The sequence below is a fragment of the Nuphar pumila genome, chromosome 1, assembly GCF_984573655.1.
Source record: "Nuphar pumila chromosome 1, dmNupPumi1.hap1.1, whole genome shotgun sequence".
NCBI lineage: Eukaryota > Viridiplantae > Streptophyta > Magnoliopsida > Nymphaeales > Nymphaeaceae > Nuphar > Nuphar pumila.
The window spans coordinates 181,119,504-181,143,225 of record NC_143249.1 but is presented as its reverse complement, the minus strand read 5'-3'; the positions used below and the strand labels follow the sequence as shown (position 1 = coordinate 181,143,225).

The 23,722-nt window shown below is 40.0% G+C and overlaps 4 protein-coding genes across 4 annotated transcripts; 3 read left to right on the top strand and 1 right to left on the bottom strand.

Moving 5' to 3' along the window:
• The first annotated feature begins 4,396 nt into the window (after nucleotides 1-4,396).
• Nucleotides 4,397-11,501, top strand: LOC149851540 (FKBP-like peptidyl-prolyl cis-trans isomerase family protein). The gene is made up of 10 exons (XM_090001220.1): nucleotides 4,397-4,526; nucleotides 4,742-4,820; nucleotides 6,187-6,309; nucleotides 6,413-6,498; nucleotides 6,636-6,686; nucleotides 7,591-7,671; nucleotides 9,300-9,344; nucleotides 9,937-9,992; nucleotides 10,145-10,220; nucleotides 11,210-11,501. The coding sequence occupies exons 1-10, from the start codon at nucleotides 4,449-4,451 to the stop codon at nucleotides 11,303-11,305; spliced, it is 771 nt and encodes a 256-aa protein (XP_089857346.1). The 5' UTR covers nucleotides 4,397-4,448; the 3' UTR covers nucleotides 11,306-11,501.
• Nucleotides 11,502-11,678: 177 nt separating this feature from the next.
• Nucleotides 11,679-13,231, bottom strand: LOC149851539 (protein COFACTOR ASSEMBLY OF COMPLEX C SUBUNIT B CCB1, chloroplastic-like). Its single transcript, XM_090015317.1, has 4 exons — nucleotides 12,797-13,231; nucleotides 12,573-12,703; nucleotides 12,170-12,322; nucleotides 11,679-12,011 (listed from the first exon to the last, which is right to left on the bottom strand). The coding sequence occupies exons 1-4, from the start codon at nucleotides 13,151-13,153 to the stop codon at nucleotides 11,825-11,827; spliced, it is 828 nt and encodes a 275-aa protein (XP_089871443.1). The 5' UTR covers nucleotides 13,154-13,231; the 3' UTR covers nucleotides 11,679-11,824.
• Nucleotides 13,232-13,629: 398 nt separating this feature from the next.
• On the top strand, nucleotides 13,630-15,165 carry LOC149851538 (uncharacterized). Its single transcript, XM_090001211.1, has 4 exons — nucleotides 13,630-13,918; nucleotides 14,021-14,079; nucleotides 14,711-14,828; nucleotides 14,992-15,165. Exons 1-4 carry the CDS (start codon nucleotides 13,677-13,679, stop codon nucleotides 15,071-15,073), a joined length of 501 nt encoding a protein of 166 aa, XP_089857337.1. The 5' UTR covers nucleotides 13,630-13,676; the 3' UTR covers nucleotides 15,074-15,165.
• Nucleotides 15,166-18,910: 3,745 nt separating this feature from the next.
• LOC149851537 (putative beta-1,4-xylosyltransferase IRX10L) lies at nucleotides 18,911-22,646 on the top strand. Its single transcript, XM_090001200.1, has 4 exons — nucleotides 18,911-19,311; nucleotides 20,723-21,111; nucleotides 21,572-21,816; nucleotides 21,949-22,646. The coding sequence occupies exons 1-4, from the start codon at nucleotides 19,188-19,190 to the stop codon at nucleotides 22,460-22,462; spliced, it is 1,272 nt and encodes a 423-aa protein (XP_089857326.1). The 5' UTR covers nucleotides 18,911-19,187; the 3' UTR covers nucleotides 22,463-22,646.
• Nucleotides 22,647-23,722: the final 1,076 nt, after the last annotated feature.

Sequence of the window (23,722 nt, the reverse complement as noted above, 5' to 3'; positions counted from 1 at the left end):
AATGCATTTCACATTTGAAAGTACAAATGGATCAAATTCTATCTGGATCTAAACATAGATCAGATGACAAACATCAATCTAAATCTGAGTCCAAATCCAAAAAGTGTAGGAATTCAAGAGGCCACTCCCAACGGTTGCATGTCTTCCAAGAGGCATGAACATAAACACAACTTAAATAAAGATGATGATAATATACAAGTTACATACACTCTTGAATAAGGGTTTGTCTTGGAGTTGAAGGAGCACTTCTTCGTTAGGTATAGGGCCCTCGGGGCCGGATCTACAATGCATGAAACTATCGAGTTTCTGAAGATTCCAGCATACTGGAAATATGAAAGGCAAAAAGCTGTGAAATAATAAAGAATCTATCGGTGGTGATTTACTGTGTAACTGTACATCCCCTTCTACTCATGTTCACCCTTTCGCGCGTCATAGTTCTTACAAAAAGAACTTCACCATATGTGGGGACCCATTTGAAAACATGTTTACTATCCAAATCTGAAAGTGATGTATTATATTCAGATCAAAGCCCCACCTTTCTGTGTCCGAGGGTTGGATTCCTAGGTAGGGGTGGCAATCGGGTCGGGTTGGCGGGTCAGCATACCTCAACAGACCCGTTTATTAAACGGGTCGGCTGTGACAAACACGAACCCGACCCATTTATTAAACGGGTAACCCGACACGACACGGTTAACATGTTTAATAAACGGGTCGGGTTCGTGTTAGCGGGCAGGTGGGCAGGTTAGCAGGCGGGTTGGTGGGTGGGTCGGGTCGGGTAAATGGGTTGGTGGGTCGGGTAAACGGGTTGACCCACCCGCCTAACCCGTTTATTAAACAGGTCAGCCGTGTTGGCGGACGGGTCGGGTCAAGTAAATGGGTTGGTGGGTCGGGTAAATGGGTTGACCCACCCGCCTAACTCGATTATTAAACGGGTTGGCGGGTTGGCATACCCCTAACACGAACCTGACCCGTTTAATAAACGGGTTAGGCGGGTTGACCCGTTTAGAACACGAACCCGTTTAAGCCAAACCCGAACCCGCCTAAGAAGCGGGTTGGCGGGCGGGTCGGGTCAGATTTTGCCACCCCTATTCCTAAGTGGGAAGCTTTTTCCGAGCGAGAGCGACTTTTTCCGTTCTTTAGCCATAGTAATCTTTCTTACTTTATACCATGAAAAGTAGTCAATTGACAATCTGGATGTACTTTCGCTATCAAAATGAGAGTTTCAGGCACCTTGTGGGCAATCATTCGATGTCCGAACCATGTTATATTAAGGAGTCTTTCCCACTACACCCATCCCAAGACATCAGCTTAGGTGTGAGTAACATACCCCTCATGGGGAAAGGTTCCTAAATAAGGAAACTGTTCGCTCGCTTTGCTCCTTCAATTGTTACTTTTTTTTAATGGTCTTTAATTTTTAAAAAACAATTAACTGCTCATGTAAAAGGCAGGGGATTTTCTTCTGATGCTCTGTACGTATACCTCATCACTTGTAGGCAAGATCTGAATAAAAGTTAACTTTAATTAGAAAAACAAACAAACAAACAAGCAGCCGCTCATAGTGGCCGCCCCCTCATCCCATGGTCTACAATCATTGTGGTGGTGAGGAGGTGATCCGCATATGATGTTAAATATAATTAGTTTAATTGAACTGAACATATTAGGCCTCATTTCTTGTTCTGTCCCATTCTTCTTTATGGGTTTTAAGTGTTTTATGATAGATATGAACTATTAGATGTGTTTAGCCTGATTGATTGAGTGGGAATAAACTCTTGAATCATGTTTTTTTTTATGAAAATACATGTTTTGATGAGCCAGAAAAAATTGGTACCTTCGTAGCCATTGATTCTAAATCATTAGAAAAACTTATATACATGTCAGATTTTGACAATCAAAAAGTAGGTTCTCACTAAACAAAACATATAGATCACATCTACTATGTTATACATGATAAAAAATACTTAAAACTATGATTTTTTAAGAGACCTGACAAAAAAGAAAGCCTAAGGAAGGCATTTCTTATATATATATATATATATATATATATATATATATATATATATATATATATATATATATATATATACTGAACATATTAGTGTTAGTCATTTTCAAAATAACATGATTTTATTAGGGTGCATTTGATGCACCATTCTCAACGTAATTCAAACGAAAATTACGCTAAGAACGACAATTTTTAACAAACGTTGGATGCGACGGACGACGGTCTGCACGTCCGCCGTGTTCTTATAAGTATGTTATTTTCGTTCCACCCTCCACCCCATTACAAAAATAACATGAACGAAAAGAACAAAAATTTCTCGATGAACGTGCTGAACCATCTCGCACGCTCAACACTCTCTCTCGGAGCTCCTCTCTCTCTATCAAAACCCACTATCTGAACCTCCATGCCCCCTTTCTGACCCTGTTCCCCTCCGATGACCATTGATCGATCTCGTTCCCTCTCCGACGACCATTCTCTCTCAAACCCACTCTCTCAACCCCCTTTCCGACCCTGTTCCCCTCCGACGACCATCGCCAGACCTCGTTCCCCCTCCCACTCCCCTCACTAGACACCCAACCCGGCCAACCTCCCCTGCGTCTATGCTCCATCGACTGGCCGGAACCCCCTGTAAACCCCCTTTGCCTCTGACTCCACCTCACTCTCCCCCTGCGATCTACCTCTCTCCATTTCTTCCTCGGTTCATCGGACCACCTGCGTTGGTGTCTCCCCTGCGACCCCCCCCCCCCCCTTTGCAGTTTTCCTCTCACACGGTCCATCCCCCTCCGGCCTTCGCTTCGGCTCTATTTTTCGACATTAGCATCTGGTTTTCGACCGTACTGTACGCTCTATTCCCCACTCCCCCCCCGGGCTCTGTCGAACCCGTCAACGTCGTCGATGTTGCTCTCTTTTACTCTGCGACACGTTGAACCCTGTCGGAAAGCCTGAAAGGTTTTGGTGACAGGCGTGAAGGATTCTGAGTTTCATGACTATCCAAGTTATCCACATATCGTCGTCACAACGGACATTTGGAACATAGCATCTGAGTACGATCCAAACAAATGTTGGACTTGAAACAGTTGTTATAGAACTAACAGAACCAATGTTCTGTTCCATTCTTTTTGTTCATTTTTGTCCAAACCTGAACAAGTCACCAAACATGCCCTTAAGGTACTGATGGAACATTAACATTATTTTTATTTAATGTTTTAACGTGTGCATCTTTCATATAAATTTCAAAATTTTAAAATCTTACCATGCTTTTTAAATCTTATCATGGGCCCGCTTGCAACACCATGTGATTCATGGATTTTCTTTATGTGATTGCAATTGGCAAACCAACCTTTTAAACTTTGATTTTTGATGACTAAGAAACCCTCACAGAGAACCGGGTCACTAACAGCCCGCCTCCTTACAAGGTAAAACTCCGGGTTGGGAACACGATCACCCAGCCTTTCCTTCCCCAACCGTGTAAAAGCAACAGCAGCCCCATGTGGCAGCGGGTTTGAATCCAGGTCTAATCGGATCCATCATAAGAGAAATCATACCCAAATCTTATAAGAACTACATAAACCAGACCCGGGTCATACCTGATAAAATAATATTTTTTATCATTTTTACTTTGGAAAAATGTGGGTCTTAATCAGAACTCGGGTTGGGCCCGGGTCTGGTATAAACTATCACAAACTATATCTGGCTCCATGTATTAATCGGACCTTTGAGTCTGGACCTAGTTTTTAATTGGGTCTTCTTATTTATCACTATACCCGAATCCTATAGGCCGACCCGTTGACACCCCTAACCATAAGAAACAAAATCATTTAAGTTACCAATAGATGTTTGTTATTGGTCCAACAAATAAGGCCCAATATGGCCATAACTCCTCAACCGGGTCCGAAACCAAACTTATCATATCAGATGGCCCTGAACGGTTGGTGAACTGGTGCCACCACAGGGCAGGCATCTCAATCTTTGTCGCAAGGATACGCCATTTGATGACACGAACCGACACAACGACATAGTCATTGATCATCTTTTTTAATGTTTTATTTAACAAAAACATAATTTTAATATTAACATATCAAAAATAGTTTTTATTAATTAAATATTTAAAAATTAAAAAATTTCCTTGTCGAGTATCCCATTTTCCCAAAAGAATTTTGAACTTGCGAGACCAACCTGCATCGCGTGTCCTCGTGTCTACGAATCTTTGTGACATAGATCCCAATCCAACGGTGGACACCTGGCGATCGCACGGGCGATCGCACGGGCGACCACACGAGCGGTTCTAGCGCGCAAATCGTCCGGCGCGAAAATCCGTTATCCACCAGAGACTTCCCTCCCATCTCATCCCCACTATAAAAAGGGGAAGAAGACAACCGATCAGACCCTTCCTTCGCTCGCTCTTCGTCTTGCTCTGGAAGCTCGCCCCCCCCCCCTCTGCGCGGCCATGGCGTCCTTGTCCTCCGGCGCTCAATTCCTCCGCAACCGGTCCCTCAATTTCCCCGTTCGGCGGCCTCCTCTTGAGGTTCGTTCGATCCCCCTTTGCGTTCCGGAGTTTTCCGTTCATTATGCATTCGTTTTTAGTTTTCCGGTCGGTATACGGAGAGGAGGCTGCGCTAGAATTAGCTCTCTGGGATTTCTGTTTCTGCATTCGTTCTTGATCGAAGATTAGATCCGCGGAGAAATCGTTCGGCTCGGGCTTTTTTCAGTTTTGGTTCTGTTTTCTGATCGGTTTTGCAGGGAAATGCAGAGAAGAACGTCAAGAGATTGCTCCCGGCAGCAGGAAGATACCCGGTCTTGGCGATGTCGAGTCTAGACGGTGAATGCTCTCTCTTTCTTACTAAACACATGTAAATTCAGATTAATCAGAGAGAACAAGGCCACTAAAATATAAGAAATAGAGTGTGAACTAAGGCATTTCTGTTTTTTTTTTTCCTCATCCGACCGTCCAGATGTGATCAGCATGGTTCATTTGCTAAGAATCAGACAGTTGGGTCATGCTTTTTTTCACACAAAAAAAAACATGAATTTTGAATGCTTAAATATTTACGAAAATTCTGAGTTGTTGATTTCCAATCCTTAAAGAATCCTACTTATGCATCTCAATCGATGATTCACGAGCCAGTCTCTTTAAAACCAAGCATGTAGATCACATCTTTACGATCAGATTTAAGAAACAAAAACAGAAAAAGCCCATGGAAATCTCGGTTCACACTCTAATTTTCATATTCTAGTGGCCCTTAGAGAACAACTTTAACAGTGGCTTGTTGAACAAGTCCATTCCTATCCATTTCTAACAGCAGTCTATGTGCATTTTGGAGAAAAAAAAAACAAATGTTAAAATGATTTTATGGTTCTAATTAAACCTATGATAATGACAATTACAATATATAACAAGTATCCAAGGGGTACCCCACTGGCACACAGGTGTATCCGCAGCTTCCAGAGGTGGGCAGGGTGGTCGTGGGAGTAAGGATGCTTAGGTTTATATACATAATTAGATTTATATACAGACATACTCTTAGATAATATGATATTGTCAATATTGAGAAAATATCATGATATTTTTTGTGAAATAATGAGTAAATGAAATTCTCCAAATATTCTGAAACTTGTTTATTAGAAGATATCATGAAAATTTTGAGAAATTATTAGGAAACCCTGACAAAATCTTTCTTTTTGTTTTTAATCTAAACAGTGGTTTTATTTTGTTTTATTTTTTATTGGCACTCTTCCACTTTTTAGTATTTTTCATAAGAAACGCGGATAAAATGTACTTTTCTTGATTTTCCATTTCCCCCTGAAACTTCACTGTTTTACTTGATATCCTTGAGATTTGTAGACAACAAAGATATCCCAATAAGTTGCCTTGCCAAGGTACTGCCAAGACGGTTGGTGACTGCCCCCACCCCACCTCCAACACACACACACACACACACACACACACACACACACACACACACACACACACACACACACACACACACACACAAGAGAGAGAGAGAGAGAGAGAGAGATGAACCCAATCACAAACACGCATGCGCTTGTGTGTATACAGGACGAAGGAAAATATGCTGCTGACTTGTACTTCATATCCTCAATAAACATTAGTTTGGACAATGTTGCTAGTATTGCTAACTAATATTATAGGCTTTTGATGGATGTCTTTCTGTTCACATATGTAGCTGCTTATGGGATGGATGCTTGTCAAAGAAGAGTAATAATCTTTTCAACCATTGGATTGCTTATGGGACCCTGCCAAAATACTCCAAAGGTCGCATTGGCTGTGGCCTCTGAATTTGCAGACAGTATGTTGAAAATTTTTGTTTTTGTGTTGATCCTGTTCAAGCAACTTTGTTGGCAGTGGAAGAAATGGAGAGTTTCTTAGGCATGTTTTCTTGATATATGCAGTGCCAGCTCTTCGTGGGAAGGACTATGGCAAAACAAAAATGCGCTACCCTGACTACACAGAAACAAGCTCAGGTCTTCAGTACAAGGTCACCTATTAATATGTGTAAATATATACTTTCCCACCTAGTATTTTGGTACAATTAAGTCCTTGCTTTATAGTTTCATTACCATGGATAACAAGTAGCATTAAGTGATTGCATTATGAATTTTAAAAGGCCTGCAGGACTTACGAAAAGGAAGCGGTCCTACACCAAAGACAGGCGAGACTGTTGTGGTAAGGAAGGAACCCAATCAACATGACTTGAGAGAGAGAGAGAGAGTATTAGTTTTTTAATAAACATGAGATTGTCTTTAAGGAAAACCATCTCCCAACCTTTGACACTGTGTGTGTGTTTGGCAGCCATTGTCACTATTATTGTTTCATCTGTTTCATTGTGTTACATCATACTTAGCTTTCTGAGTTCTAGATCAAACACTATGCTTCCTCGACAGCTTGGTGCAGAAGGCCGAGTGGTTAATCATAACATTCACTTTAATCTTTTTGCTTGATGTCAACTGTCAGTTTGAATCACAATAGTTCCTTTAGAGTAGTAGGTCAAAATTGGAGTTGGCAAAGCAACTTTTATCAAATTGACAAAGGGTGTGTTTCTGATAGGGGGGTTTACTGGGAAAATAGGTGGTAAATGAGAATCCTCTTCAATGACGATTCTAGAAAATAAAAAAACATGGGAGCCACATGATTCTTGGAATTCCCATTACCACTTAGGGATGTGGTAATGAGTACTCGAAAAGGTCATGGTCGCTATTGTTTCTGGAAAAGTAGGGAAGCTGACTTTAGGACTTTTTTTCCACTTCACAGGAACAAGAAAATTGTGGTTCTGATGAGAGTTTTCTCCCTTCATATCCAAACACTCAGAAGAATACTTCAATTACTCAGTACAATCTTCCAACTGGTACTTAGGGCGTAACTATGCAGTTGTTTCTGGACATGCATCCTTTCAAATTAGAAGTTTTCCCTTCTGTGCATGTCCATAAAATATTTGGTTGTTGGCTCCTGACCTAGCCTGACTAATATTGTTAATATAATTTGCATTCTTTGAACTGTGGCAAACTGTTTGCCTGGATTATGTATTGCACTCATCAACTCTGGCATTGCTCATGGATTTAAACTATTATAGGTAGACTGGGATGGTTATACCATAGGCTATTATGGTCGCATTTTTGAAGCTCGTAACAAGACAAAGGGTGGTTCCTTTGAGGTACTGCAAAACAATACCATAGCTCAAAATGTTTTTTCTTTTGTTTTTCTTGTTATATAGATCCTTATGCTTCCTACTTTTACATGGGTCTTGTACACTCTCCATGGTGTTTGTATTCCTTTAGAAATGTTGTGCATTGCTGTGAAGTCTTCCAACTAACTAACCTTCATAGAAAATAATGTAATATTCTGTGGGTTCTGGTGTGATGACTTACATAAAAGTGCTCTACTAGGCCTGATATGACAATGTGAACTTTTGTACATTTATGAAGCAATCATTACTAATTTATGCCTGGTATAACACAGATCTGCAGAATATATGGCAAAGTTTGATTTATCAGATATATCTAGGGATTTTTTTGGGTGGTGGGGTCATGCTAAGAATGGAGAAAATCGAATCAGATCCCCCAAAGATAAGGATCTGAATGGGTCGGATTCAGCTATATGCATTACTGTTCTGAAATAATCGGATATCGCCTGATGGATTCTGGAGTCAGATACGAGTTTCTGATGGAAAAAGTTTTGCTGAATCCATATCCAATTAGCTTAAATAGCTAGTCTGATATACATTTTATATGTAATCAGATTTTAATGTGAAACTCTAAAATCGAATCTGAGTGATTTTCTTTATCAAATCTGACTAATGGATTAAGGTTTGGTCTGATATCAGACCCAAACCCAAACCATTGATATCCCTAGCAGAAAATGGATCTGAGATTTGTTTTTATGGCCTGGAAAGGTGTTGGACCAGAACTACCTGCATCTCTTATCCTTGAATATAAAAATCCCATCCTTTAGATTTGAGATCCTAGGGATTCAAACACACCCTAATTGTTTTGGATTTTGTTGGTGTCTAGTGCTTGTTTATCATTGGTTACTTCAGACTAGCAAGGTCATCCATGAATTCCAGTTCTGTGAGTTTCTCATTGTTTCAACTGTTGAAAATGGGAAATTTTTTCATGTTCTTCCCTGAGTTGCATCCTTTTTCCTTCTCGTTTTAGATGTCTCATGTTAATGGACAGATGACTAAGACATAGGCAGATGCTATTCCATCTTCCAAAGTTTGATAGCAAAAGGGAAACAGAATTTTTCGGTCATAAAAATGCTATTCTTTTTTTTTGTTTTATATCCCTTTTTCGTTGATGACTGCTAGCTTTTTAACCCCATTTTAGGTGGTCATTTCTTTCTATGGACAATTATCATTTTTTTTTCTGAATGTCAAAAAAAATTCTCCTCTTTGCATTTCAGAAAAGGAAAAAAAATGGTCAACATGACATTCTTGTTAGGGCTATCCTTGGCTTCTATTGAGCTTGTCATTGTGTAATGCCAGCTTCCGCTAATTTATCTATATAAGGCAGTAAAAGAATAAAGCAATGACTCTTTTTATGGTGTGAATAATGTCCAAGTCTCTTGTGCATCATAAGTTTTGATACTTAACTTGATGAAACGACATACTTGCTTGCCACTAATATGAACTGTTAACAATTTGATTTGAATAATAAGGTGAACCAGTTTTTTATTTCTTGTGTTTGTTGGAATGATATTTTTGTGTTATGCCTTTATCAGAAATTTATATTTTGACACTTAAAAAAATGTTATGATAATGATAGTTGCTTTGTGATTCTGCAGGGTGATGACAAAGATTTTTTCAAATTTGTAGTTGGAAACGAGCAGGTTTGTAAACTATGGATCCTTTGAATTTTGGTTAGTTTTACTTCTAAACTTTGTGCTTGTGGATGGACATCTGATATGTTTATTTAAATCTTGAAGAAATAGAAGAGTTTCCTATTTTCATGGAATGAGCTGTATTCTTTTCCCACCAGGGAAACTTTTATCCCTGCCCTTGCTTCCTACTTAATGTTGTGAATCCCTGTGAACATATAATCTGGTCTTGATCTTTTGAGTTTTCACACACACACATATGGAGGTGCATCCATCAAATTGACTAGGCATGGATTTTCCTGTTTATGTTTTAAACCTTTCATTAGTTATTGCAGGAAATTGTTATGTGATAATTAAGTTTAGGAGGTAAAGTTAACCCTTTATCACCAAACTCATTTTGGTTTCCTTTTTGGTGCATCACTCTGTAAATAACGTTGTGTTGAATAAAATAGATGGATTGGTCAAGTTGTACTATCTTGACCGTTGGGTGTCGTGTTTGAATTCCACTAGATGATATCTCCCAACTTGGTTATTAAGAAAAGATGTAGACTTGCTGAAAAATTGGTTTACATCTGAACCAGTGATACCATGGTTTAAATTTCAGGTTATACCAGCTTTTGAGGAGGCTATTGCAGGCATGTCACCAGGCGGCATACGGAGGTGACTTGCTTTATTTTAATTACATGAAATTACAGGATTAAGCTTGTTAAAGAATGTCTTTGTACTTCATGGACCTGCCCTTGATGTCATATGGAAAGTCTCAAAAACAGCAAGGAATGTGTTACCTGATCATGCTCCTTGTGGTGTCACAGGATCATAGTCCCTCCGGACCTGGGATATCCAGATAATGACTACAACAAGAAAGGCCCAAGACCTGCTACTTTCTCTGTAAGTGGAAAATAACCAGCGCTTTTTCTGATCTTTGTAGCATTAGTTTAGGAGTCCAGTTTTTGTAATGCATTTGGATGTGGCTAGGAGACGTGTTGACTATCACCCTGTCTCAGAAGCAATACGATCTTTTGTGCATGCTCGCAAATATCATCGTTGAATTTTTTTCCTTTTTCAGTCTGAAAACTTGGTAAAATCGTGAAAAATATGGTGTATCAACGCGATTTAATGTTATTTCAATTGTTATAATTTCATATTTTCTTTATTTCTCTGAGAAAATCTCTAGAATGGGATTTGTGACTGTGCGTCTATGCATTTGAGGATGTGGGTATTTGGTTGTTGTGCCACCCAGCAATACCTATGTCACATGGATACAGTTGTGGATACCGGGACATTGTTGGAGTGTGGAGCTTCTTTTCTACCTGAATATAAATCTTAAATTTCTGTGGATCCAACTTCACGGTAAGTTGGCAAGGGGTTGCAAGGGGGTGGGCTCCTCCTGCTCGTAAGGTGGGGGTTTGGGGGCGGTAGCCCTCAAGACGATTTTTTAGGGTATGTTTTTAATTTTACCATAGACTCCTTGTATAGTCCAACTACACTTGTAGAATCCTTGTAATCTACATTCCAACCAGTTCGGTCGTTGACATAGGCAATTCTTGTTGAACCACATAAAATCTTTGTTTTCTTGTGTGTGTTTTCTCTTTTTGCTTTTTGGTGCTTGTTTCTTCGATCTATTTGTAAGTCGAAGGGTCGTCCCCTGACATATATGGCCATTTTTATGAAATTTCCAATTTTCCAATATGATTTGCATATAAAGATACGGAACAGCAGTCAAAAATCAAAACGGAGTATCCATGTGACATAGCTCAATACTCATGTCAAAGGTGGATGGTGCTTTAATACTTGGTCGAATCTGTTTGTGTAAACCATTGTCCCATTAGTCCTTAATATGGTGCACAAAGTAACTACTCTGTCTTCTATGTTTGCAGGGGCAACGAGCGCTGGACTTTGTGCTGAGGAACCAAGGCCTCATTGACAAGACCTTGTTGTTCGACATAGAGCTTATCAAAATAATACCAAGCTGACCAAGATTCTTTTAGTGCTTGATGTGCAAACGAGCATAAGGAAAACCTATTTTGATGTAGAGCGATCTAGGGCTTAGTCCCACATTTGTCAACAAAGGAAGAACCTATTCAAGTTTATGTATATTCATTCCGTTCGCTTGTATTGATATTTTCTTCAAAGGGTATATTATCATGGAAAGTTTCATGTTTCTTATTACCCCATTTTTGAATTAAGTGTGCATTCAGATGGTTGTCAATGGAATCGAGTTAACCAACTGCTTTTTATCAACTGCCAGCATAATGGATGCAAGATAGATTTTAGCCATTTTTTTTCTTGTGTGTGTGTGAGAATTGAGAAAGAGAGAGAGAGAGAGATGAAATTATCATCTTATGTCATAAAATTGCAACTTTTATTCCTTTTGGATCAAGCATTTTCTTAGGCGACCAGGAAAAAAGAAAGGCCTAGTGGCGCCATGTATATCAAAGGAAGGGACCCCAAAAAGAAAAAGAACAATAAGGAAAACAAAACTCTATAATCCCTCATCGTTCGAAGATGCCCTTTACGTACACCATCCCTTTCTCCATCAAATTGAGCTCCTTCCTCATCCTCTCAATCTGTTCATCGTCTCCTTGCACTATTACCTCTGACAGCTTCCCATCATCTGCTACTATCATCTTCATCTTGATCTGCTCTTTTCGAGATGCTCGCGTCCAATAGTACGCCCCTCTGCATCAAGAATTAAAAGGTTGTCATCTTTGGTTTCCAAGTGATGCTCTTACTAAAATCACTAAAAACATAGATTCTTGGTACTGACTTCAGAAGTCAATCATAAATGCAACTCAGAAGAAATTCTAATGGGTTTTCTAAAGTTTTTTCAGACTTACGCTAATGGGCTCAATGCTGTTAGCCAGAACCATCCGTTTCCTACTTCAGGGATGGTGATGGTCAGCACAAGAGCAACGCTGGCCAAACTTATGCATGTACAGAATGTGAGTAATGCTGCCTGCCCTCTGCTTGGAACCATTGTTCCTTCGAACCTAGAGAGAGAGAGAGAGACAGCTGAATCAAAGATATCAACATTACGACAGGTTCAACAGCCGTTGAAACCGACAAACAAGACAAAGAACACATAAGCCAAAAATAGACACAAAATACAGATAAAAACCGAGGCGATCAGTCCATCCAAAGAAATTCAGAAGCAAAAACAGGATCAAGCAAAAAAAAAAAAGAATCAAGAAAAGCCAAGAAAAGGGGCATGCAAGAAAGGAAAAGGGGAAAGGGAATTACGTGACTATCTCTCCTCTATCTGAAACACTGAAATTGTTACGAGTGAAGAAAGAGAGTATCTCTCCGGCAACCTGGCTCGGCGCCTTCCTCTTCTCGTCATCTCCATCTCTCACAAATGTTTTCTGCACAATCTGTGAAAACCCACATCCAAAAGTCGTTAAACAAAGGAACACCAAATTGAAGAAAAACTAGCGAGATACCAAAAAAAAAAGGAAAATTCCAACCTTGGATTTAACAGAGCGTTTGATGAGCGACCAAACACCAGGAACCGAGATAACAAAAAGGCCCAAAGAGGTGTAGTAGCTAGCCAAAGAGTACCCCGCATTTTCAGCTAGAGAGAAACAGGGAATTGCAGACAGTGATGTGGAAGGAAGATCTAGAGAGACACGAACAGAGAGTTCTCTGTATTTGGTGGTGGACGAAGGGATACTGATACCATTTAACCGACGGCGGAAGAAGAGAGGAATAGCGCAAAAACCAGTACTTGTCGTGCTGCTTGTGGTAAATTGTGAAGAAGGAAGAAGAGTAGAGGGAGAAAGAAGAGCCATGGAAGAGAGAGAGAGAGATTCCATTATGGGCATTGGCTGTGATATGTGGGGTTTATTAGAGATTTAATATAGTGGGTGGACGAGTAAATTCTATGAAGGTGGGTGATTTTCAGAGAGAGAGAGAGAGAGAGAAAAGAAGAGATAAGAAGGGTTTAGAACAAGTGGGGTTTTAAGGGCGTTTGGTGGCCACGCTGAACATTTCTTATCATATTGTTCCCCCCTATCTTCAAAAGCCAACGGAATTGGCCACACAAGAGAGAGAGAGAGAGATTCCATTATAGGCATTGGCTGTGGTATGTGGGTTTTTTTTTTTGAAAGGCAGGTTTATTAGAGATTTACTTGAGTGGGTGGACGAGTAAATTCTATGAAGGTGGGTGCCTTTTTCAGAGAGAGAGAGAAGGGATAAGAAGGGTTTAGAAACAAAATGTGGTTTTAACTTTTAAGACGTATGTGGGGCGTTTGGTTGCCACGCTGAACATTACTAGACTTTATCATATTGCTCTTCCTATCTTCAAAAGCCAACCGAATTGGCCACACAATCGAGAGAGAGAGAGAGATGGCCGCGCAGACTACAGTGAGGCCCTGCCAGGCTTCCTCACCTGTTAGTCTATTAGGCCTCTCTCAGCCGGGCCTCAGGCTGCACCCTGACCGGTTCGCTCTCAAGTCTGCCTTCTTCAATGGAGCCACATCGCTTCAACTCTTTGCTGCTGCTGCTGCTTCCCCACAGCTGGCATCCGCACCACCAAGATTCACCATGAGGGTTTCATCCAAACAGGCATATGTATGCAGAGATTGTGGGTATAATTCTCGTCTCACAAACTCCTCTCCAAATAAAGAAAAACCCTCTCTTTTTTTTCATCATTTTGTGAGAAATGAAACTCATTTGGCCTCTGCTTGTAGGTACATTTACAATGAGAGAACCCCATTTGAGAAACTTCCTGACAAGTACTTCTGCCCAGGTAACTCTGCATATTCTCTTCTCATCCAGTACATTGGAATTGGGGCTCTAGATTTTCCTTTTCCTTCAGAAGTTACTTTGGTTGTAGCGGAAAATTATGTATGCCTTGGCAATTTAAAAGACTCTGTGGATGCGCCTTCTTTATCTAGAAAATTTTGAGATAAGCTTAGAGTTGGCATTGTGTTCCAGAATGTAATATCCCAGCTTATTCCATTTATGAGTAAATAGGTGCATCCAAATTCCAAACAAACTATTAATGGTACAGTAGTTCCTTTCCAAAATTTTCATATCTGAATTCTAGGTAGATAAGGTAGCAGGACATTATGTATAATTTAGCAACCTAAGGAGCAGTATGGATGTGTATCTAGAGAAGAACGAGTTAAGCCGAGTTTGAGTGGTGCTCCACAGTGCAATATCCCATCTTATCCCGTTTATCTGGCTAAGTGGGTGCACCCAAACAAACTATCAATGGCATTATAGTTCCTCTCCAAAAAGTTCAGATTTGAATACTAGTTAGATAATGTGGAATTCACTTATCCAAACAAGCTAGTTCTGACTTGATTCACATCCATTTTTTATGGCACGCTGCACTACCATCAACAAAATCCTGATTCATTACATTGCTGCTGCAGTTTGTGGTGCACCAAAGAGGAGGTTTAAGCCTTACCAACCGGCTGTAACAAAGGATGTCAATGATACCGATGTTCGTAAAGCTCGAAAAGTGCAGCTGAAGAGAGATGAAGCAATTGGGTATGCATTTTTCCGGCCTTTTACTAGAATTCTGGACACAACGGAGAGTCTGGAAAAATTTTACTTGTTCTAGACTTCAATTACTCACAAGTGGACTAGGTGAATCTTCTTGAATCATTGCTTCATTTTTTCTGATTTTAACGTTGTTTTTCTTTTTGTGCAGAAACGCATTACCTATTGCAATTGTAGTTGGGGTTGCAGTTCTTGCTGGTCTCTACTTTTATCTCAACAATGCCTTTCAGTGATTCTTTCCTGATAGTAATTGACCCTTATGTATGTTCCATTTTTCTGTTTTCTGTAACTGGTTAGAATTGTAGTACATTAACTCTTCACAGAATGATTGTCCATGAAATGATACATACAGCAGTTGATTGAAGAGGATGAAGACTAGTTACCAACACAAAGGCTGTGTAAACCAGAAGAAGATATTGGATGAGTTTTGAGAAATTCATGATATTTTTCTGCAACTTTCCGAGAAACTGTTGGGAGCTAGTTACCCTGTTTGTCCTTGTTGGATCCAATCTTCGTGTGATCTAGAAAATATTTGGTCTTTATCAATTTGCAAAGCCAAAGACAATCCTATTGGAAACTTCAAGCGGATCCAAAATGGGCAAAGCTATTTGGAAATCCGAAGACAATCTTATTGTGAGCTTCAACCTGGTCTAGCATGATCGCTGTATGAGGCATGGTTAGGGAATCAGGCTGAGCACTTTGTAAAGTACTCGGGCCACACAAAACAAAGGAAATGGCTAATGCATGCAGCGATTTTCTATGTAGAATACAAATACAGGAAATTGCTTAGCGATTTTCTGTGTAAAATAGGGATGGCAGTGGACTCAGGGGCAGGGGACAAGGTCTCCACCCCCGCCCCGTCTCAAAATTCTGCCCTCCATCCCCGCACAGGTTTGGATTTTAACCTCCATTCCCGTTTTATGTCCTCCATCCCCGGTCTAAACAAGGCTAAGCCCCATTTTTCCTCGGCCCATTCCTTCTACCCTCCGTAACTTTAACATTTCACATATTTAACCCTGCAAAAAACATATCTAAACATACATTCATATACATTTATCTTTCTCTAACCCTACATAGCTTCAATATTCACATATTCAACCATGCCAAAAACACAATATTTACACATACATGTCCATCCCCGCCTCCATCTCTGCACGGGTTTTGATTTTAAACTCCATCCCTATTTCATGTCCTCCATCCCTGGTCCAACCGGGGCGAGGCGGGGCAGGCCTCATTCCCCCCCCCCCCCACCACCACACACACACGTCCACTGCCATCCCTAGTGTAAAACACAACACGGCAATTTTGTGTAGATAACAACCCTCTCGAATATAGCATTTTGGATCTTAGATCTGAGGCAATGTCCTTGTGATCCCCCTCGCTTGGGGACAGATCCATTAAGTAACCCCGTTCTCGGCGAAGGTTCCCCGTTATTAAAAAATAAATAAATGAAAGAGAGAGAATAAGATGGACCTGGAGTTTGGACCCCAATTGATATATTTTATTACTTAACTTTTTCCAACACGTGGGACCGATTGCATACACTTTGAGTTGGATTTGGATTAGAATCCGGTCACCAGTCATTATAGGTTCACCTTTTGGTGAGTAAACACATTCAGGAGTCCTGGTTCAGGATCCAAACCAGCATAGTTCCAATATCTCAGAAGTAGGGCTGAAGCAGATCCGGTTCACTCAAACCATATATGGCACATCTTTGCTGGATACAGATCTAAGAGGGGACCCAGGATCCTTCAATTGGGCACCAGATAGGAACCTCCCACTCTTGCTCCAAATATCATGAAATTAAGTGTAGACCCAGATCAATCACGATCCAACCCAATTCTCACCCGTTTACCCCCACCCCCCCCACCCCACCCCACACACAGGGCCCACAAGGGAAGGTTTAGGAACTTGAAAGTAGGGATGGCAGTGGACCGGGGGGAAAACGGGGCCCCGCCCCTCTTCGCCTCATTTGGACCGAGGATTAAGGACATGAAACAGGGATGAGGATTAAAATCAAAACCCATGCGGGGATGAACTTATGCTTTTCCCCACCCCGCTCCATCCCCGTCTCCAACCCGGTCTTGCCCTGCCGCCACCCTGATCATTCTTTAGGGACCGAGGGGAAACGGGGCCCTGCCCCTCCTCGCCCCGTTTGGACCAGAGATGGAGGACATGAAATGGGGATAGAGGCGAGGATGGAGGGCAGGATTTTGAGATGGGGCGGAGGTTGAGACCTTGTTCCCAGGTCCACTGCCATCCCCACTTGGAAGGTGCTGCCGTATGGGTCTCACTTAAAAGGGGCGTCTGCTTTTATCAGAATCTGATAAAATCGGTGTTTTGTGGGGAAAAGTTTTCTCAAGTTTTTTTTTTTAGTAAATTACAGAAAACCACCCAATTTTACTATTAAAATTCATCCAACACTTCAGTTACTGCTTTTAGTTAAACATTGTTTAGTAAAAAAAGAAAAAGTTCGTAATTTTTTATGCTTTAAAATCACATGATATGATTTATTTTGTCTTTTTCAGTAAACAACTCATGTTCTTTTGTAAAGCAAATCAATAGTAAAAGCATTTTAATAATTTTGTTTATTTAAATAAAGCTAGTTGAATGGTTTTTTGGACCAAGTGTATATTTGAGTATGGATGTGAAACGAGAAGAGCAGCTCATCGTTCGGCTTGGCTAGGAAATTGAGCTCAATGAACCAGTTCGTTTAGGTAAATGAGCAGATTATGAACATGGCAATCTTGGCTCGGCTTGGCGTGTATAAGATCGTTTTACATATTATATATTTTATACATAAATTATATATATTATATACATAATATGCTTATTATATGTATTTTATAAATGTTTTATGTGCATATTATATATACTATACATATATTATGTACATTTTATATATTATCAAGTTTAAAAAACATTTAAAAATAATAGTAAAGTACAAGGGTTCTTATTCAAAAAATGAGTATTAAAAAACGAGCAATTCTAAAAGAATATATCCTAGCCTCATTAGTTGTAAATAACCAGCAATTTTATATGTATTAAAAAACGAGCAATTCGAAAGCATATATATCCTAGCCTCATTAGTTGTAAATAAACATGATAAATGTATTAAAAAAAAGTTAGTATTGGTACTATGACCATAATATCCAATATACTATCCACAATATCTCAGATATTTAAAAAATCGATGATTTTATCGCAATAATCTTAAGAGGCTTGATATTATACTAAAAATTGTATTTTGAAAATATCTTTGTCAAGTTGAAGGTCCAAGATTAAATCATTGTCATCGTTGGGGTCGTGTGTCAAGTTGAAGGTCTAGGATCGAATCTCGCTGGTGCATGGGGTGTTGTTGCTATATCATGGTCGGGGCACCTAAGGCTAGGTGGTCGTGTCTTCAACCCTGACCTTTACCTTGCAAAGAGGTCGGCCCGTTACGATGAAGGGTTTATTGGGTTTACTTTGTTGTCAAAATATCTTTTACTTTAAAATATCAAATTTGTTATTGTATTTTTTTAATATTTTTTTAGAAAACTAGATTTTTCATAATATTGAGAGCTTTTTTTCTGAAAGGAGATTCGTGACTAAGGGTCACGGGCATGGTTTACCCAGACCCGATCCAAACCAAACCAAACCCTATATGGTCTGGTCTGGGTATGGTGACCCAAAGGTCCAATTAATATATGGACCCGGGTATAGTTTGTGAAATTTTATACCAGATCTGGACCCACCTGTAAATTTTTAATGTAAAAATGATAAAAAATATGATTTTACTGGGTATGGTTCATGTAGTTCTTATCGGGTTCGAGTATGGTTTTTCTTATAGTGAGCCTGATTAGACCCAGTTTCAGACCCGAAAAATGAGTCCAAGTCTGGTACCACCAGGGTCCCAACCAAACCCGACCCGTTGACACTCTTATTTGTGACTATGATCCTAGTGTCCAAATCGGCCTATAGCCACCAAGGCAAGTTCAATGAGGGACCTACTAAACCTACCTTGAGCCTAGGTCGAGCCTCATTATTTTTTGTCAAGAGGTAATAAGGTCACTTTGAATGTTCTCATTGACCAATCATTGTCATTGCTTAGAGTCTCTCTATCTCTCTCCTGATGTCTGAAAATCCCATTTCTTCTTCAACCTGAAAAACCAAAACCTAAGTAAACTCCCCCAAACCTTCCAAGCTCCAACCACTACCTCTGCGACGTCCCAACACACTCCCCTTTCCATTTTTATTTGATAAATCTTGATACCCACCTCCTCATTTTCTGCCTTTCTCTTTTTCTCTCTCTTGTTTCTCCTTCACTCTCCCTGCAACTCAGGTGCTCAGGGCTTCCTGAGGAGGATGAAGGCCGAGTCTTTGTGCCATTTGAGGCACACCCATCTTCATATCATCATCTTTCTGATGTTGGGTTTCTGCGTTTCTGCCCAGAAGCTTCACCACAGTCAGCAGCCGGAACGCATCTCAGGTTCAATTCTTGAGTTTTTGTGGAGTTTCTGTTTTCCCATATTTTTTGAAGAAACGTGATTTATAGTCTATGGATCATTTATTTGGAATGCAGATTATCTTAATAATGGTGTGGTGGTCGGTTTCTGGTTCCATTTTTCTTCGCAAAAATGACAGATTTAGGCAGGATTTGGCCATTGGATTGTGTTGTTATTGATCTCTTTTTAGTTCGTTTTCATGTGAAGGAGACCAATCAGGTTGCTATTTTTGTGATAATTGGTGTGTTAAACTAAGTTGGCGGTTGAAATTTTGGATTTGTCACTGCATTCCGAATCGATCTGTATTGGGTTGGAATAGAATTTTGATTCAATCAAGAATCGTTTGGAAGCAAGGAAGCACAGATAAGGGTGCGGGTTCCTAAAGTAACGTCTAGGGATGGTTATATGTCAGTCACAGTTTGATTTGATCTGGAAACATTTATCCCTTATTTCTGGTCACCTGTTTTCTTTGCACATATAAGAAAAGGAAAAAAAAGATTATATGAAAATTCATTTTCTCTAATGCACTTCATAAGAACAAAATGGTATGAAAACCCGGCCTTCATCAAGTTGGGAAACATGAACTCATTTCCTTAGTTGCAGCTTACAGGTCATGGTTCTCACAATTAGGAATTGTTTCCTTCATTGAAGCTTTTTTTTTTTAGCATTCTCATGGTAGTCTTAAGGTTTGGGATTTACATCATGCATATCCGGAACCTTTTATAAGCAAAAGTTGTCTCACTGTATGTGTTTCAGATAAATGTTGGTGGTGAAAAGTCATTTTGCCTAAAGGTTTATGAACATGAAATCTGCGTTTCTACATGTAATATATGAAATGCACTTCTACCCTTGGGATATGTTTACATTTTGAATCATAGTAGCCTGATCCTTCTGTTCATGTGTCGTCCCCTTTCCTATGCAATATTGTCAATGTCGATGCTTCTGATGCTCCCATCAATGACTCTGCTACAGCAAACTTGAATTTAGATTTTGCGCGCATCAAAGAGCAATGATTTTTCTCTTCTGATGTGAATAGAATAGAAGCTAAAACCTATTATTGGTGCTTTCTTTTTGGGGTCAAAATTTGTGTTGGCTATGGTGATCAGGGCATGAAATGCTATGTTGCACAAATTTTTGACACCTTACTGATTACTGCTGTATGATTATCACATTAGAGATTTCTGATTATTTATCTGCTATGCTGTAGCTGTGCAATGATTGATCCTTAAATTGGAATATGATATAGGACTGTTATTTCTTCTGTCTTCTTTTGTTTTTTGGGTTGTATGTTGCAATATGGTTCAAAGTTCAAACTTTTTTTGAGATCAAGTTGACTATAAAATTAATATTTACCACTTTGAGCGTCTCTTGATTTTGGGATTTGATTGCAAATAGGGAGTGCTGGTGATGTGTTGGAGGATGATCCAGTTGGAAGGCTGAAAGTTTTTGTTTATGAGCTGCCCAGCAAATATAACCGGAAGATTCTGAAGAAAGACCCTAGGTGTTTGATGCATATGTTTGCTGCAGAGATATTTATGCATAGGTTCCTATTGTCAAGTGCAGTTCGCACTCTCAACCCAGAGGAAGCTGACTGGTTTTACACACCTGTATACACCACCTGTGATCTAACTCCTAATGGGCTTCCCCTGCCTTTCAAATCACCACGGATGATGAGGAGTGCAATTCAGCTTATTTCTACAAACTGGCCATATTGGAACCGCACCGAAGGGGCAGACCATTTCTTTATTGTTCCACATGACTTTGGGGCTTGCTTTCATTACCAGGTGAAAACTGCCTAGTCAATTTTCTGTTTTTCACTCTTGTAATTTCTGCCTTCTTTCGGAGGCTACATCTTTCACTACCCGGTTGGTGCTTTTATTATTGCCAAAGATTATGTAGCATCTAATAGTAATCATTCAAGATGCATGTCAAGCAACATAGGTTGATTTAAAGTTAGGTATTATTATTGAGATGGCTCTGTAAGTCTAAGAATATTTTGTGCTTTTATTGTTGCCAAAGATTATGCAGCATCTACTAGTAATCATTCAAGATGCATGTCAAACAATACAGAGGTTGATCTAAAGTGAAGAAAAGCTCTACTACCTTGCAAGTTAGGGGGCTTTATTTGGCTAATCTGAATAAAAGTATATCAGAATCTAATGATGCGCTATTTTGCATTTGTTGCGGTGAGAAATGGTGCTTATATGTTTTAAATTTGCTTAATGGGCTTTTGCTGTATTTCAGGAAGAGAAAGCTGTTGAACGAGGAATTCTTCCATTGCTCCAGCGAGCTACTTTGGTTCAGACATTTGGTCAGCGGAATCACGTATGCTTAAATGAGGCTACTTCTATTGTCATTCCTCCATATGCTCCTCCACAGAAAATGCAAGCTCACTTTATTCCACCAGATACCCCTCGATCTATATTTGTATACTTTCGAGGGTTGTTTTATGATGTGGGTAATGACCCAGAAGGTGGCTATTATGCAAGGTAACAACATAATCGAATACAACCATCTACAACTATTTTGATATGCTTGTGCGCATATCTTTGCTGAATAATGGAACCATGAAGATGGTATTGATTATCAGTTTGATTTCTTATTTTTCTTTAATTGCGCAGAGGAGCACGTGCATCAGTGTGGGAGAACTTCAAGGATAACCCACTCTTTGACATCTCCACAGAGCATCCTGCAACTTACTATGAAGACATGCAGAGGGCTATTTTCTGCTTGTGTCCTTTGGGATGGGCTCCATGGAGTCCCAGATTAGTCGAGGGAGTGATATTTGGATGCATACCTGTGATTATAGCCGACGATATTGTACTGCCTTTTGCAGATGCTATTCCATGGGAAGAAATTGGTGTTTTTGTGAATGAGGAGGACGTCCCCAGGCTAGATACCATCCTCACCAACATACCGGCAGAGGTTATATTGAGAAAACAGAGGTTGCTTGCAAATCCTGCAATGAAGCAGGCTATGCTTTTCCCACAGCCAGCTCAACCGGGTGATGCTTTTCATCAGATATTAAATGGCCTTGCGCGTAAGCTCCCACATGATAAGAGCATCTACTTGAAGCCCGGGCAGAAGATCTTGAACTGGACTGCTGGACTGGTTGGCGATTTGAAACCGTGGTAGCAATGAGTGCCAAAGCTCGTTTTTGTAGAACAAGCATGGATGGCTTTGGTAAAACTTTCCAAAGCAAACTTGGATAGCATCATCGAGCTTCCAATGAGATGCATTGTTGTAATGAAGTCCCTGGCTACTGTTCTTTGTCTAAAGTTTCATCACTTTGATCACACTGCAAGAAAGTTTTGTCGTCTCTGATATATTTCATGATGTCCAACTCAGGTCTTTGTACCAAACTTAGCTGTCAAAGGCAGCGCCTAGATGACCTAGGCATAGCCCCACCGCCGGGGCGACCAGGTCTGGGCAGTGGGGCCCTATATTGCCGCCTAGGTTGTCACTACTATTTTTTTTTAAAGCTTAGGTTTTTTTTTCTTCTTTCGAGGAAGAGAAGAAGAAGAAAGAGGACAATATATATGTTTTTTATGCTTTTTATGTTTTTATGCTTTTTTTATTTTGGTTCCTACCTAAGCCTTTTAAGGAGCTCACCGCCTAGTCTCAGCCTAGCGCCTATGATAACTAATGTATCAAAGCATCAATTCATATGCATATATTAGGTGTTCTGTGGTTTTCTTCTTTTCCAAATCTTGGTGTTGATCTGCCTGAAATAAATTTTTCTACTTTTGGAATGTTCTGAATTCTAGCTTGAATTTCTGAAAACATTTAGAAGAACCAGTAGAACTTTGCAGCATTACTTTGGAGTCTGCTTATAAAGCTTATGAGAATCAATGCGTGAATGTGTACATTGATGACAAATCAGTAAATAACCACTGGAATTTTCTAAGTGAAACTCATTGATTCTTGGAAAATAAGATGGCAATGTTGCTGGAACCCTTTTGTATGGTTTGAATCCCTAGGATATATATATTTGAAAGGCAAGCTGGGTCTGGCAGACCCCTACCAGATATCTCTTAAGCCCCATGTGGGGGAGGGATGCGAACCTGGGCCCTGCTTACCACGTTGAATACCTCAAATATTTGTTGTGGGGCTGATGCCATATCTGAGCAATTCAAACATTGGATACCAGATCTGCATTTTATGAAGATCTAAGATTCTTCTTCGTTTTTAGTGTAAATTCCTGGATCCTTGTCCTAGCCAGGAGGGGTTGGGCCAAAGACACATGGACTTATAATCCTCGGATTTGGCAGATGGGAGTGGAGATGGCCTCCCATCTTAGATGTTTTACCCGCAGTGGGAAAAGGAGAGAAAGAGATGCCAGCTCAACAATAACTTTAAGCTTTATTAAATTCAAATATTACAAAAAATAAGTAT

What these genes read in the sequence shown, in the direction of transcription:
- LOC149851540 (XM_090001220.1), top strand. Translation starts at nt 4,449, where the DNA reads ATGGCGTCCTTGTCCTCCGGCGCTCAATTCCTCCGCAACCGGTCCCTC. An exon ending in GGCGATGTCGAGTCTAGACG is followed by an intron (nt 4,821 to 6,186) that starts GTGAATGCTCTC and finishes TCACATATGTAG; the next exon opens with CTGCTTATGGGATGGATGCT. An exon ending in CAAAGGGTGGTTCCTTTGAG is followed by an intron (nt 7,672 to 9,299) that starts GTACTGCAAAAC and finishes GTGATTCTGCAG; the next exon opens with GGTGATGACAAAGATTTTTT.
- LOC149851539 (XM_090015317.1), bottom strand. Translation starts at nt 13,153, where the DNA reads ATGCCCATAATGGAATCTCTCTCTCTCTCTTCCATGGCTCTTCTTTCT. An exon ending in AACGCTCTGTTAAATCCAAG is followed by an intron (nt 12,704 to 12,796) that starts GTTGGAATTTTC and finishes GGGTTTTCACAG; the next exon opens with ATTGTGCAGAAAACATTTGT. An exon ending in GATAGAGGAGAGATAGTCAC is followed by an intron (nt 12,323 to 12,572) that starts GTAATTCCCTTT and finishes CTCTCTCTCTAG; the next exon opens with GTTCGAAGGAACAATGGTTC.
- LOC149851538 (XM_090001211.1), top strand. Translation starts at nt 13,677, where the DNA reads ATGGCCGCGCAGACTACAGTGAGGCCCTGCCAGGCTTCCTCACCTGTT. An exon ending in TATGTATGCAGAGATTGTGG is followed by an intron (nt 13,919 to 14,020) that starts GTATAATTCTCG and finishes CTCTGCTTGTAG; the next exon opens with GTACATTTACAATGAGAGAA. An exon ending in AAGAGAGATGAAGCAATTGG is followed by an intron (nt 14,829 to 14,991) that starts GTATGCATTTTT and finishes CTTTTTGTGCAG; the next exon opens with AAACGCATTACCTATTGCAA.
- LOC149851537 (XM_090001200.1), top strand. Translation starts at nt 19,188, where the DNA reads ATGAAGGCCGAGTCTTTGTGCCATTTGAGGCACACCCATCTTCATATC. An exon ending in GCAGCCGGAACGCATCTCAG is followed by an intron (nt 19,312 to 20,722) that starts GTTCAATTCTTG and finishes GATTGCAAATAG; the next exon opens with GGAGTGCTGGTGATGTGTTG. An exon ending in GGGCTTGCTTTCATTACCAG is followed by an intron (nt 21,112 to 21,571) that starts GTGAAAACTGCC and finishes GCTGTATTTCAG; the next exon opens with GAAGAGAAAGCTGTTGAACG.